The 14067-nt window shown below is 65.7% G+C and overlaps 1 protein-coding gene and 1 non-coding gene across 6 annotated transcripts; one reads left to right on the forward strand and one right to left on the reverse strand.

The window, feature by feature from the left end:
* Positions 1-1008: 1008 nt before the first annotated feature.
* On the reverse strand, positions 1009-1115 carry LOC125159762 (U6 spliceosomal RNA). Its single transcript, XR_007149898.1, has one exon. It is a non-coding gene; the product is annotated as a U6 spliceosomal RNA (small nuclear RNA).
* Positions 1116-1372: 257 nt separating this feature from the next.
* Positions 1373-13370, forward strand: MED16 (mediator complex subunit 16). 5 transcript variants are annotated; one of them, XM_047848289.1, is made up of 16 exons: positions 1380-1506; positions 2166-2306; positions 2767-2951; positions 3630-3737; positions 4030-4199; positions 4644-5075; positions 5509-5614; positions 7604-7759; positions 8416-8627; positions 9277-9483; positions 9656-9866; positions 10077-10210; positions 10487-10679; positions 11074-11287; positions 12091-12174; positions 12715-13370. In XM_047848289.1, the coding sequence occupies exons 3-16, from the start codon at positions 2819-2821 to the stop codon at positions 12839-12841; spliced, it is 2487 nt and encodes an 828-aa protein (XP_047704245.1). In that variant the 5' UTR covers positions 1380-1506; positions 2166-2306; positions 2767-2818; the 3' UTR covers positions 12842-13370. The 5 variants fall into 5 exon arrangements, with proteins under 5 accessions (XP_047704242.1, XP_047704245.1, XP_047704244.1 ...); XM_047848288.1 differs by having other exon boundaries at positions 1411-1506; positions 2091-2306; XM_047848290.1 differs by having other exon boundaries at positions 1423-1506; positions 2178-2306.
* The last annotated feature ends 697 nt before the right edge of the window (positions 13371-14067 follow it).

Here is a 14067-nt window from a genome sequence, read left to right on the forward strand (position 1 = left end):
CTGGAAGCCAGAGTCGAAACCCAACCTGTGGCAGGGCTGTGAAGCTCCAGGGGAGGGGCCTTCTTGCCTCTTCGAGCTTCTGGGGGTCCCTGGCATTCCTTGGCCTGTGGCCACCTCATTCCAGCCCCTGACTGCGTCTTCACGTGGCCTCCCTGTGTGTGTTCGGGATTGGCCCAGTGTCCTGCAGGATGAACCCAGCGGGGGGTTCAGACGCTGAGGGAAGTGTCTCGCTGGTGCCATCACATTGGGGGCCCCGCTGCCCACGAGGCTCCTCACTGCTGACATTGACCCTGGTCTCCCGGCTGGGGGTGCTGGTGGGGCTCCACACTGGGAAGCTCCTTCCCCGCCACGCTATCCTGGCCGGAAGGCGTTACTGCGTGCCCCCCACACAGAGGACTGGGGGCTGGGAACCACCTCCCTGAAGACAGAAGATCTATGTTAATTATTGAGGATGCTGCAGGGACATTTGTCTCTTCTCCCCCAGGCGTTCACTTATGCAACCATTTGGGACACATGAAGATTTACTTTCTAGTTCGATGGGCCATCCGGTATTATTTATCCTGGTCACGGTCCAGCTTTGGCCCTCGCAGCCTTGGGTCTCTCTGAGGCAGCCCCATCGTTGTGGGGTTTTTATACATGAGCCCCGGGATGCTCCAGCTAGGCCTGTGTGTTTCTGCACGGAGCCTGGTTCCTTCTCTCGGGCCAGGTCTGGGCGCTTGGGTGTGCGGGGGCCCGTTTAACAGGCATCCTAAGAGTTTTAAGGGCAGACACTAAATCACGGAAGTCCACGTGGCTGGCACGGACGCCGGAGCCCCGGGGTCCCAGAGGGTGCAGGCACTTGCGCGAGGACCCTTTTCCCCTGCCCGCGGGGTGCCCCGGCCCGAAGCCTCCTGCCCTCCCCTGCAGCCCGCGGGAGGACCTGAAAATCGGGGAAAGGCCTCCAAAGGGAGAGTCGCTTCACCTGTGGAGCCTCAGTTTTCCCGCTCGGGAGAGTCCAGAATAGAGCAGCAAAATATGGAACGCTTCACGAATTTGCGTGTCATCCTTGCGCAGGGGCCATGCTAATCTTCTCTGTATCGTTCCAATTTTAGTATATGTGCTGCCGAAGCGAGCACAGACCAAAGGCCCAGCCGAAGGCTATTTATAGTGCCCAAAGAAAATGTCTTTACACAAAGGGTGAATTGTTTTAAAAGGAGTCAGCGATCCATCTTTCTCCTAGATTCCTACAACATATAGTGCGATCAAATGCGATCACTCACTGAAACTGAAAAAGTGGTTCATTGTTCCACCAAATATAACTCAGGTGGCTGCTGGGACGCTGTAAAGTCCCATATGCAAATATCCCGGAAGAGGGGCGGAGTCGCCTCCGTCCCAGAAGCCTCTGGGAAGCGGCCGCGCTGCGCGGGCGACTCGTTGGTCCCGGGGAAGATGGCGGCGCCGGAACCGGGGAGCTAGAGAGACTCGGGGCCGCGGCCGCCTGCTCGGCTTGGCGCCTGGGCCGGCCTGGTGAGCGCGGGGCTGCGGGGCCCGCAGGGGACAGCCAGCGTCCGCTCGGCGCCCGCGGCCGGGGAGGGTGGGAACGCAGCCCGGAGGAGGCGGGGACCCGCGGGCCCGGGGCGGGGCCTGCGGGGTCAGAGGGCGCCGGGCGCGCGGCTGGCGGGGGTCGCTGGGCGGGGTCTGGGGGTTGTGGCAGAAACTTGCGTGGAGCCGGGGACTAACTGGGGGTCTGGTCCGGGCTGGGGGTGAGGCTCGAGGATAATGGGGGATTTGGCGGTGGGACCAGGAGGGCCCCGTGAACACCTGGCAGGTGAAGGGTTTGGGGTCCGTGGGGTGGAGTCTGAGAGCTTAGGCCGGGCTCGGGGGCTCAAGGGGTAAACTGGGAGGGGATTCTGGAAAGGAAAGATTGTAGGGGATGGGGTCTGGGGCTTTGAGGGCAGAATTTAAAGACTTGCGGGGGGCTTGTGGGAGGGGCCTTGGTGTCCCTGGTCTGGGCTCGAAGACGTAGCGGGACCTGGGGGTCGTGACTCAGAGAAAGGGAGCTGATGGCACTTCTGTGAAAGGAGTAACCTGTAATCGGTGCCTGCGCGTAGAGCATTGTCATTGTTGGGCTCAGCAAGTCCCGCCTCGGGCACGACTTTCTGCCTCCGCTGGATGGGGTCTCCTAGCTCTTCCCCCAGGATGGACCCAGGCCCGACCTCTGCATGCGCTTCCCACTGCCTTTATTGCTGCCTACGAGGACCAGTGCACTCCCCTCCGCCCCACCCCTGGTGGTGCACTCCAGCCCGCCCGAGGGGTCCTGCGCAAATGTAAATAGTTCATCGCCCTCCCCGGCTCCCCCCCCACCCCACTAGGGTGAAGGCCTCCAGCGTCCCCACCACCCACCCTCCTCACCTCTGGCCCCCTTCCCCTTCACTCATCTGCTCTAGCTGCCTGGGCTGCTTGGCCACTCCTTGAACACCCCAGGCTCGGTCCAGCCTCTGGGCCTTTGCGTTTGCTGTCCCCTCCACCTTCCCCCAGATATCGTGTGTCTTGCTCCCTCACACCTGTGCTTTGATGTTGTCTCCCTGATGAGACCTCCCCATCCCCTTGTTTAAAATTCAGCTTCAATCACACAGCACATGAGACCCAAGGGCAGGGAATCGTAGAGAATCGGTTGGGTTCCTTTCATTCCCTGTGGGAACCGGGTGTCCAGTGTGGAGCTCGGCATCCTGCAGGCACTCAGTGAATGTCACTGATGAGCCAGTCTCCGCCGCCCCCCCCCCCCAGCCCCAGGAGCTGGTGACTGTCCTCGGGGTGTGACCTGTGGCCTGTGGGCACAATGGATCTGGCTTACGTCTGCGAGTGGGAGAGATGGCCCAAGAGTACCCACTGTCCGTCGGTGCCTCTGGCCTGTGCCTGGTCCTGCCGTAACCTCATTGCCTTCACCACCGACCTTCGAAATGACGACCAGGGTGTGTGCCTCCTTGACCCCAGCCCCGCTCCTGTGTGTCCCTGTGGGGGAACTTTGGGTCTCCAGGCCTGCCTGGGAGCTGCCCCTCACCCATGTGGGCCCTCTCAGGGTTTTCTCATCCATAACGGGGTAGTGAGGACGCCAGGCTCGCAGGTGTGCAGAGGCCAGATGCTGTGCTCCCCACACCTGGTGCTGGAATCGCCCCCGAGGGATGAAATGGGGCAAGGGGAGCGGGGTCCACTAAGGCTTCCAGACCGTCCATGTTACTATCTTGCATTTGAAAACGTCTAAGGTACTTAGTTGGGGGCTGTTTTCCCTTTACTGTCTGGGTAATATGTATTAGGAAAAAAATAGAAAAGCAGAGAAATTTAAAGGGGAAGAGACCGTGGAGAGATGCCCATCATTAGCCTTTGGGGATCATTTTCTCCCTGTTCTATTTTGTGTCTCTTGTAAAAACACCGTGACGCTAGTGGCCAGGTTCAGGCCTGCTTCGGTTTCCAAGGGAACACAGAAGCCTCTTCCTCCATAGCACCTGTGTGGAGGCTGTCTGTGTGGTCAGCAGCAGATGCCCCTGACTCCCCCGTGGGTGGCATGGTCGCTGGATTCATCCTTGACCCCTCCCGGGGTTGTCGTAGCTTCCTGGTTGTTACCGCTGCTGTGCTGTGTGCTGTCCCCGCAGACCTCACCCGCATGATCCACATCCTGGATACGGAACACCCCTGGGATGTGCACTCCGTCAACTCAGAGCACAGCGAGGCCATCACCTGCCTGGAGTGGGACCAGTCAGGTGAGGCCCGGCCTGGGCATGGGTGGTTCTACATGACTGAGGGGGATAGCGATGCTCTCCCTCCATCCTGAATCTCAGGGTAACACACTCTGTCTCTTCCCGGTCACGTCCCCAGAGTTCACAGCTGGGACTCGAACCCTCAATCTGTTACAATTGTCACGTCCCCGCGAGCACACCTTATGCCACTCCCCTGCTCAGCCTCCACCAGCTTGCCCCTCCCAGGCCCTGAACGCACTGGAATCGCTGCCCCTGTGCACCCTGAGGGTTTGCAGTGTGGGTTTGTGGTCCACAGGCTCCCGGCTCCTGTCGGCTGATGCTGACGGGCAGATCAAGTGCTGGAGCATGGCCGACCACCTGGCCAACAGCTGGGAGAGCTCTGTGGGCAGCTTGGTGGAGGGGGACCCCATCGTGGCGCTGTCCTGGCTGCACAATGGGGTGAAGCTGGCATTGCACGTGGAAAAGGTGGGTGTTCACCCGAGCAGGCCGATGCCATTGCAGTAGGTGAGACCGTGCACCCTGCCTGTCCCCCCGCCATCTGGCTCCTCCTCTCCCGCCACCAGCACCCTTTGGTTTTTGTAGTCCCGGCCCAACTCGCCCGATTCATGCCTTCGATCAGGCTGTCAGCACCTGTGTTTTCTGCGAGCCCCCATTTAACTGATGGCTGCTGTCCTTAATGAACCTTCCATTCAGCTGGTGGCTGGTATCCTCAGTGAACCGTTCATTTAACTGACAGCTGTTCTCAGAATCCAGTGCACCCCGGAATTCCTCTTTCTACACCCCAAGGGGGGGTTGTCAGGTCACAAAGGGCAGACCCCTAAAGTCTGGGCAGGCCATCTGTTGCTGACGTCCTCAGCTGGGTCCAGCATCGGCAGTAAGCAGACCCCGTGCTCCCTTCTCCCCCCACAGTCGGGCGCCTCCAGCTTCGGCGAGAAGTTCTCCCGCGTCAAATTCTCGCCGTCCCTCACGCTGTTCGGCGGCAAGCCGATGGAGGGCTGGATCGCAGTGACGGTCAGCGGCCTGGTCACCGTGTCCCTGCTCAAGCCCAGCGGGCAGGTGCTGACGTCAACGGAGAGTCTGTGCCGGCTGCGCGGCCGCGTGGCCCTGGCGGACATCGCCTTCACGGGCGGCGGCAACATCGTGGTGGCCACCGCGGACGGCAGCAGCGCCTCCCCCGTGCAGTTCTACAAGGTGTGCGTGAGCGTGGTCAGCGAGAAGTGCCGCATCGACACCGAGATCCTGCCCTCGCTGTTCATGCGCTGCACCACCGACCTCAACCGCAAGGACAAGTTCCCCGCCATCACCCACCTCAAGTTCCTGGCCCGCGACATGTCAGAGCAGGTGAGTCCTGCCCCGGGCCCGCTCCCCTGGCCGCACGCTCCTCCCCGCGAGTTCTGGGGTCCGGGGTCAGACGTGGGGCTAACACCCCCCCCCCCGGGGCCCCAGGGAGCCCTGTGTCCCCCTCTTCTGGCTTCCCGAGGCGCCCCATCCTGGGCTCGCGGCCCCTCCTCATCCTCACGGCCAGCAGCGTGGGGTCCGCCCGGCTCTCTGCCTCTGGCCCTTTGCCCCACCCTCGTGGGGACCTCGCGAGGACGCTGGGCCCCACAGCCTGCGGGTCCCGGGACCAGGACAGGGACGTCTCTGGGGCAGTTGTCCAGCGGTCACCCCGGGTTCCAGTGTAAGGCCCCGGCTTCGTGAAGCTTCCCCCTTGCTCTCCCCTGGGGGAAATCTACCATTCCGGCTCCACACTCCGGACCAGCGGCCGCCTCCGCAGGTGCTCCTGTGTGCGTCCAGCCAGACGAGCAGCATCGTGGAGTGTTGGTCTCTGCGGAAGGAGGGGCTTCCCGTGAACAACGTCTTCCAGCAGATCTCGCCTGTGGGTGAGTCTCCCCGTTCCCGGGGCAGCGTGAGGGAGCTGCTCCGAGCAGCCAGGCCGTGTCAGCCTGCCCCACCCTCTTCACCCCTGCCGATGCAGCCTCTTCGCTCCTGTCCCAGACAGCCACCTGACCCGGGGCTCAGAGAGGCGAGGTCCTACCCGGTCGTCATCCCACAGGCGGGTCGCCTGACTGCCTCCCTCTCACACCTCCTGCGGGGAGCATGTGCCTGCTTGAGGGAGCTGTGGTGCAAAGGTCCTGGGGCATGAGGCAGGAGCTAGAGCGGGCTGAGCAAAGGGGAGCAAGCAGGCGGTGCGGCAGGGCTGGGGGTACACACAGTCCCCTGGGCCACAGAGGGCACCTAATCCTAAAAACAGAACCCTCCAGAAACCCTGGTTTACGGTGAGGAAACAGACCCAGAGGGGGTGACGGAGTTTCCCCAGGACGTACCCAATGGCTCACCTCCCCCTCCCCTGTCCCTGCACTCAATGTGGAGCCCCCGGTGGCTCCAGATGGTGCCAGCCTCCCTGAAGACCGTGCCCGCTCCCCGACAGAGCTCGGGACGTGCTGGCCCAGCCTTTAATGACTGCGACGTCGGAAAAGCCACTTGATTTTCACCGCCAGAGCTCAGAGGGGATGAAGGCCCCCCGGGGCCCACAAATAGCATTTGCAGCTGATGAGAGCAGGGCTCCCTGCTGATTAGCGCTAATGGACCCTGGAGCGGTTGGCTGCTCGGGAGGGTGCTAAGCGGGAACTACGAATGAAGCCATGTCAAGAGGCCCCGCAGCTCCTGCCCCCCCACGGGGGCCACGGGGTGGTTACAGAAGCTGCCCGCTGCGGGGGCCCAGTGGTTAGCATGAAGCACCTTCCCCGGACCCCGCGTCCTGAGTGAGCTCGTAGCTGGCGGCCGGCATGACCGCGTGTGGCGGGCAGGGCCACACAGGTCTGCACGGTCCCTATGCCCCAGTGCAGTGGGTGACCAGCCCCAGGGCCAGCCTGGCCACAGCCATCGCGTAGCGTTTGTGCAGTGCTCGGTGTGACCACTGGCCCGCGGGTGCTGTCCGGACATCATCCTTGTTAGATGCGAAATTACACTCTGGCCTCAGGCAGTCTCAGTGCTCCCTGGGCCTCAGTTTCCCCTGGGGGGCTCGGGTCTGCGGCAGGTTTATGAGCTGTGACAAGCCGTTCAGAGCCGAGCTCTCGAGACAGGTGGGCGGCTGGGAGACGCTGTTTGACGGTTGGTTGTGCCGTGTAACAACCAGCTCAATTTGGCTCACAGCCGTGGCCCCGCGCGGCTCTGGGTGGGGGGGGGGGGGGGCGCCGCCTCCGCCGCTCCTACCTGGTTTGTGTGCCTGCCGTCACCTTCCGGCAGCGTGGGCCGTGCTGATCGCCCCCCATGGCCACGTGTCCCTGCAGGCTTGCCCGGGCACGTCCCGGCAGATCCACCCTGTGTCTCCTCTTGCGTCATGTTGGCCCGCGCCCTCTAGCCACGCCGGGACTCCCGGAAACCACTCTGCCTGTTGCTGGGGGGTGTGGGTGCAGGGGGCGCGGATCTGTGGCCCCTTGACCGTCCAGCTCAAGCCTTAGCAGGCGGGCCGAGCTGGGCTCCGCCCAGGACCTGTCCCGTCACGAGAAAACGCACCGCGAGCTGGCTGTGTCGCCAGGGCTTGTGGTGGCCGGGAGTGGGGTGCACCCCGCTGCTCTGCTCCAGCTTCAGCCAGGGTCACGGCGGCCTCCCTCCCACTGCCTGTGGCCTCCTGGTCGGGCGAGGGCCCAGGGCAGGACTGGTGGTCCACGTGTGTCACGTGCCTGCCATGGACCGTTCCGCTGCCTGGGCTATGGAGTGCTTTGAGGGACGGAGCGGGGCCGGGTCCCCAGCGCAGGGCCGGAGACGGGGGTGCTGGGGCGGCCGTGCCTGGCGTCCCCGGCGGGGGTCCGCCGTGTGGCATTTCTCATTCTGTTGTTGTTTTCCCGTTCCCCTGGCCCCCTTTTCAGTTGGTGACAAACAGCCCATGATTCTCAAGTGGCGGATCCTGTCGGCCACCAACGACCTGGACCGCGTGTCTGCCGTGGCGCTGCCTAAGCTGCCCATCTCGCTCACCAACACTGACCTGAAGGTGGCCAGCGACACCCAGTTCTACCCCGGCCTCGGTACAGCTGGCGCGAGCCCCTGGGGGCGGTGGGCTCTGAGCCCGGGGCTCAAGTCTTAGGGCCGTGGGGCCTGCCCCTATCTGCCAGGCGGCCCCGCTTCCGGGATCCCACACGCTCCCAGGCCGTGAGACAGGCTGACGGAACACTGCGTGCATAAAGGGCTGTTAGTGACCGATAAGGAAGAGGTTAGGAACTTGGGGCGGACTTTTTAGGTAGGCAGCGCTCTGTTATGGCGCCTCAGGTGTCGGTCCTGGGCTCAGTTGCAGGTGTCCCTGACCTCAAGTGAGTCAGGACTCAACGTGAGCCCTAACCCTGCCGCCCACTGGTCGTGGGGGTTAGGCCTCCCCACCCCCCATCCTCCCCTCGAGGCCCCTGTGTGCTCCTGGGCCCCGGGGCCTTTGCATTCACCGTCCCTTCCCACCGTCTCCCTGGAAGGGACCCATTTGCTCCCATCAGCCACACCTTGGAGAGGAGGTGGGGCGTAGCCCGAACCTGGGGCTGTTGGCAAAGGATGCGGGGAAAGCGGCTGGCTGTGGGGGACGGCTGGTGGGCTGTGGGTGGCCTGGGGCCACGCCTCTCCCCTGGGCGGCCCCTTCCCACCGTGGGGAGCCGGGCGGGCCCCCAGGCGGCTGAGCCGCCTGTGCTCTGGCCTGTAGGGCTGGCCCTGGCCTTTCACGACGGCAGCGTCCACATCGTGCACCGGCTGTCGCTGCAGAGCATGGCCGTCTTCTACAGTTCTGCGGCCCCGCGCTCCGCGGACGAGCCGGCCATCAAGCGCCCGCGGACCACCGGCCCCGCCGTCCACTTCAAGGCCATGCAGCTCTCCTGGACGTCTCTGGCCCTGGTCGGCATCGACAACCACGGGAAGGTAAGCTTCAGAGCTGCCTCCCTGCTGCTCGCGGGCCCGAGGCCGTCGTCTCTGAGGTCTAATCAAAGCTCCGGCGTGGTCTGTGGCGCCTAGTAGGTGCTCAGCAGGAGCCGTTGGGGTGGTTGCTGTTCACGTAGGATTTCTGGAATCAAGTGCGCTGAAGCGTGTAAGCGTAAGCGTAGCGGGTGCTCAGCGGGTGTCCTTGTTCCCGGAGGGACTTGGCCTTGGCCTGGAGGAAGGGGGCCTGGAGGAAGGGGGCCTGGAGGAAGGGGCGAGCTGTGTGCGCTCACCCTGTGGCCGTGCCCGCCCATCCCCCGCCTCCCGTGCTGACTGGGAATCCCTTGCTCGTTTGCTCCGCCCTTGGGGTCTCCAGGAGACAGGCCGGCCTGGCGTGAGGCGTTCCGCTTCTGGAGAACAGGGTCTGTGTCTCTGCGGAGACCCCCGCGGCCCTCGAGTGGGTCCGCGCCGGCCACGCAGCCTGGTGACAGGCCGGTCCCCGAGAAGCCCCGTGCGGGTGTGGTGGGGCCTCGGAGGTGCCGCCCGCAGCGCAGACACAGCGCGTGCGGCCTCCCCACCCCCTGGCAGGCGGGACGGCCCGGGGAGGGGGTGCGGGGTCCCGCAGCGCTCCCCACCCCGCCCTCCCCTGCAGCTGAGCATGCTCCGCATCTCGCCCTCCATGGGCCACGCGCTGGACGTGAGCCTGGCCCTGCGGCACTTGCTCTTCCTGCTGGAGTACTGCATGGTGACCGGCTACGACTGGTGGGACACCCTCCTGCACGTGCAGCCCGCCATGGTGCAGAGCCTGGTGGAGAGGCTGCACGAGGAGTACACGCGCCAGAACGCGGCCCTGCAGCAGGTGGGGGGCCTCTTTGGAGGCGAGGGGGGGGGGGGCGCGCCCCTCGCCCCGCCCCTCGCACTTGCCGCCCTGCCCCGCCCCTCGCACTGCACTTGCCTCCCTGCCCCGCGGGGGAGGGCGCCGCTTCCGGGGCCCCTCGGGGGCCGCCCGCTCACGCCACCTGCCCGCCCAGGTCCTGTCCACCCGGATCCTGGCCATGAAGGCCTCGCTGTGCAAGCTGTCGCCCTGCACAGTGGCCCGCGTGTGCGACTACCACGCCAAGCTCTTCCTCGTGGCCGTCAGCTCCACGCTCAAGTCCCTCCTGCGCCCACACTTCCTCAACACGCCCGACAAGAGCCCCGGCGACCGGCTGACCGAGGTCTGCGCCAAGATCACGGACGCCGGTGGGTGCCGCCCCGGCCCTCACCGGGCTCGCCCCAGGGGAGCATCGGCCAGGCCAGGCCTGGGGGAGGGGGGGAGGGGGGGCGGGGCCGGAGAGGAGCCGCTCTGACCCAGGGCCCGGCTCTCGCAGTGGGTGCTGCCGGGCGTCGGCGCGGCCCCCGGGTGCGTGCACCGTGAGGCCGGGGGGCGCCTGACCTCCCGTCTCCTCCCAGACATTGACAAGGTCATGATCAACCTCAAGACGGAAGAGTTCGTCCTGGACATGAACACGCTGCAGGCGCTCCAGCAGCTGCTGCAGTGGGTGGGCGACTTCGTGCTCTACTTGCTGGCCAGTCTGCCCAACCAGGTGCGGCCCCTCCCCCCAGCCCGCCTCCATGGTCCCGGCTGCCGCTGCGTCCCCGCCCCCGCACGCATTACCTGCCGGGGGCACCGCTTCCCCTCCCCTGCTGGCACTGCGTGGCGTCCGGGAGCCGGAGCCGTCCGTTGCGCGTCAGAAAAGAGGGGGGCCCGGTGCCCGGGGCTCCCCCAGCCTGTGCGAGGGAAGCCGGCCCATCTCCCCGCACACTGGGGTCCTAGGATGCTGCCCGCGCTTAGGCCTGTGGCCCGGGTGCCTCCCCCACAGGGCTCCCCGCTGCGGCCGGGACACAGCTTCCTGCGGGACGGCACCTCGCTGGGCATGCTGCGGGAGCTGATGGTCGTCATCCGGATCTGGGGCCTGCTAAAGCCCAGCTGCTTGCCCGTGTACACGGCCACCTCAGACACCCAAGACAGCATGTCCCTGCTCTTCCGCCTGCTCACCAAGCTCTGGATCTGCTGTAAGACGCCAGCCCTCGGCTCTCGTCCCCCCATCAAAATACAAGTCCTGGCTGAGACGCCCCACTCCCCAAGTACAGGCTCCCCCAGCTTAAACGGTCGTGGTCCCCAGCGCCCAGCACAGGTGCTCGCTAAACGTCTGCGCCCGTTTGCTTGTCTTGTGTCACCGGGTCGCGTGTTTGCGGCAGGCCCTGTTCTCGGAAGGACACCCAGCGCTCCCTGTGTACTTGTTAAACGAATAAGTGGGTCCTGACGCTTGGGAGGTCAGGGTAGAGCTGGAGTCCGAGCCCGGGACCGCTGCTCCGAGCTCCAAGGAGGCCTCGGTGCCCCGCCCCCGGCAGGCGGCGCTCGGGCAGGGCCGCCCAGCGCGACGTCCCCACGGTCCCCTCCCCGCAGGCCGTGACGAGGGCCCCACAAGTGAGCCGGACGAGGCGCTCGTCGACGAGTGCTGCCTGCTGCCCAGCCAGCTGCTCATTCCCAGCCTGGACTGGCTGCCCGTCAGCGACGGCCTCGTCAGCCGCCTGCAGCCCAAGCAGCCTCTGCGCCTGCAGTTCGGCAAGGCCCCCGCCCTGCCTGCCTGCGCCGCCGTGCAGCCCGACGGCCTCAGCAGGTGTGTGCCCGGCTCCGCCTCGCCCCCTGCGCGTGCGCCCTGCTGGTGCCGCCTTCGGGGCTCCGCCTGAACGCCGTCCCCGAGAGACGCCCCGCTCGGTCCCCGACTCCCCCGCCGCCTTTCTCTGTCTTTGCGCTCGGCCGTGTCCTGCCCTCCGTCTGGCGCGTCACCCCTGCGTGGAGTGCCGTGTGCTTGACCTTGAGGACCCGGGCTGCGGCCTCTGCCCCCGTAAGGGGGCAGTCACCCTAGCTTAGACTCCCGTGTGAGCCCTCGCTGCGCAGCAGCACCACGGGGCAGGGGTTTGTCCCCCCTCTTCAGGCGAGAAAGGTGCGGTCACTGACCCCAGGTCGCACAAGGTGCTTCCCCGTTTTGGACGCTCACGTGATGAAGAGAGACTCGCGAATCCTCCGCGAGGTCCATTACTTCGGGTGGAAATTTCAGAAATCGCAGATGAGCCAAAGGAGGAAAGTCAGCACCTGGGGGCCCCCTTTGGGTGTGATGCTTCGGGCATTGGGCCCGCCCCCTTCTGGCAGCTTCCTTCTTGTGTTGCCGTGGGAGGGACCGCCTGACTCATTTGGGTTTGGGTTTCGGGAAAAACTTTAAGAGAAGAGGAGGTCGATCACAATGAGATTTAAAATGCGTTGTTTTGGAAACATTCAAACGCAGTTCTCGGCTCCTCCCCGCGGGTTCTCGGTGGCTTCCAGAGCTTTCCTGCGCCGTTGAGTGTGCGGGCAGAGGGCACGCGTCAGAGATGACCCGCGTCTGGTGTGTGCGTGCCTCACGTGTCCCCTCTCGTCCGCCAGGGCGCCGGGCCAGCCCAAGATCGACCACCTGCGAAGGCTGCACCTGGGAGCCTACCCCACGGAGGAGTGCAAGGCCTGTACCCGGTGAGCGCCCGCCGCGCGGACCCGCCCTCGGCCCTGCCCCGGGGCCGGTGGCTTCCCGCCACGAGCCTGTCTCTCTGCCTGTGAACACGGGTCGTGGGAGCGCCTCCCGGCGAGGGCCGCGGCCGCCTTGGGGGGTCCTGAGCACCCTCTCCTGGGGCATCGGTGGCGAGCTGTGCCCGCAGCCCGAGCCTGCCCCGGGGTAGCTCTCCGTCACCCGGCGGGTGCGGAAACGAAGGCCGGGTGCTTTGCGGACGCAGCCCCACTTGCCGCCACACAACCCCGGGACCGGGAGCAGGTTCTGGCGCGCAGGGTCACGCTGCTCGGGAGCGGCCAGGCCGGGACTCGAAAACCCCACACCCGTGGCCACTCACGGGGCTGAGCCGGGACGCAGAGGTGTGGCGGAGCCAGCTCGGTGTCGGGCGGCCCCGGGAACGGCGCTCTGGTGGTGGGGGTGCAGCACGTGCAGAGGCCCAGCGGCAGGGCGGAGGGCAGGCCCCCCTCTCCCCCCCCCACGCCTCACCCTGCCGGCTCTGCCCCCAGGTGTGGCTGCGTCACCATGCTCAGGTCACCCAATAAGACTACGGCCGTCAAGCAGTGGGAACAGCGCTGGATCAAGAACTGCCTGTGCGGGGGGCTCTGGCGGCGGGTGCCCCTCAGCTACCCCTGACCGGGGGGCCCCTAGGCCCTCTCGGCGACAGAACGTTCCACACACCCCCGGCCTTCGTCGGGTACATCAAGAAACGGGCATCCTTGAAGCACGGGCTTCCGGGCTTTACCGGCCAAGGTCGTGTCCCGTCAACGGACGGGGCAAGGGTGGACGCGGCCTGAAGCCGCGAGTTGGTGCCTGTCGGCCCAGCTGGGACTGCTTTCTGTCCCTCGGAGCCTAGCGGTGGTTCCAGGAGGAGGGCCGGCCCCCTGTCCACGTGCCCCAGGCAGCCACCGAGACAGACCTGTGGGTCTCACGGCCTCATGTGCTGCCCTCCCTGGACGCCCAGCGGCCCCTCCGGAGGCCCCAGGCCCTGGCTCGGAGGGTCCAGGGTGGCCCGGGGTCTCTGTTCTTTAGATCGTGCCCCGTGAACTTGTCCAGTGTCTGGGTGGGTACTGCCCATGACACCTGCCTCAGTGTCCTCCCTGTTCCCGCCCGTGCGTCCGCATGGTTCTGACGTCAGCAGGCCCAATAAACGTCCTGCCAGGTCGCAGGTGTCCTGTCCCTGCCAAGGGTGCTCTCCTCTCCTGGGCTCCTGTGCCCGGTGACTCTCTTGCTCTGTCAGCATTTATCGAGCACCCAGTGTATGCCAGTCAGCGGGGTCCCTGCACGGGGCAGCAGGCCGGGCACCTGTGGGCGATGGGCAGGTCGCTTTCTCTCCTTTTTCCCTGCCTCCCTCTAGCCTCCCCGCTGCAGGCCCTGAGCTGCTCCCCCCCTGGGCTTCTGGGAGCTCAGGTCTGGTCCCCAGGGGGTCCCGCCTTCTGCCAATGAGCACTTTCCCAATCACATCCAGCTTATGTCCTGCTCCCCAGGCCTCCGGACGCGGCGCCCTGCCTGTGGAGTGCTAATGGCTTCTCTGGTTTTCTTGCTGGAAGGTGCAGGGAGGCTGGGGCGGGTGGATGCCCCGCGGGGGTCAGACCCTGCACCTGTGCTTGTGGGGCTCGCCGGGCAGTGGGGGCTCGGAGCCCCTTACTGAGGCCCGGGCCGTGTTGCCCCGGAGGGCCTCTTGTCTGAGCCGTGGGCCTTGATGGTGGGCACGTGGTGGGGGCGGACAAGGGCAGGAGCCGGCCCTTGGCTGGGCCTCTGCCAGCCGCCTCGCCTCCCACCCTGCTGGTCACCACTGCCTGGTGCCCCTTTAGTGACACGGGGACCCCGAGGGCAGCCCCCCCCCCCCGGTTGAGTGGTCA

This window comes from Prionailurus viverrinus, unplaced genomic scaffold (genome assembly GCF_022837055.1).
Source record: "Prionailurus viverrinus isolate Anna unplaced genomic scaffold, UM_Priviv_1.0 scaffold_60, whole genome shotgun sequence".
Lineage (NCBI taxonomy): Eukaryota > Metazoa > Chordata > Mammalia > Carnivora > Felidae > Prionailurus > Prionailurus viverrinus.

What these genes read in the sequence shown, in the direction of transcription:
- MED16 (XM_047848286.1), top strand. Translation starts at nt 2,819, where the DNA reads ATGGATCTGGCTTACGTCTGCGAGTGGGAGAGATGGCCCAAGAGTACC. An exon ending in TGGCATTGCACGTGGAAAAG is followed by an intron (nt 4,200 to 4,643) that starts GTGGGTGTTCAC and finishes CTCCCCCCACAG; the next exon opens with TCGGGCGCCTCCAGCTTCGG. An exon ending in CGCCAAGATCACGGACGCCG is followed by an intron (nt 9,867 to 10,076) that starts GTGGGTGCCGCC and finishes GTCTCCTCCCAG; the next exon opens with ACATTGACAAGGTCATGATC.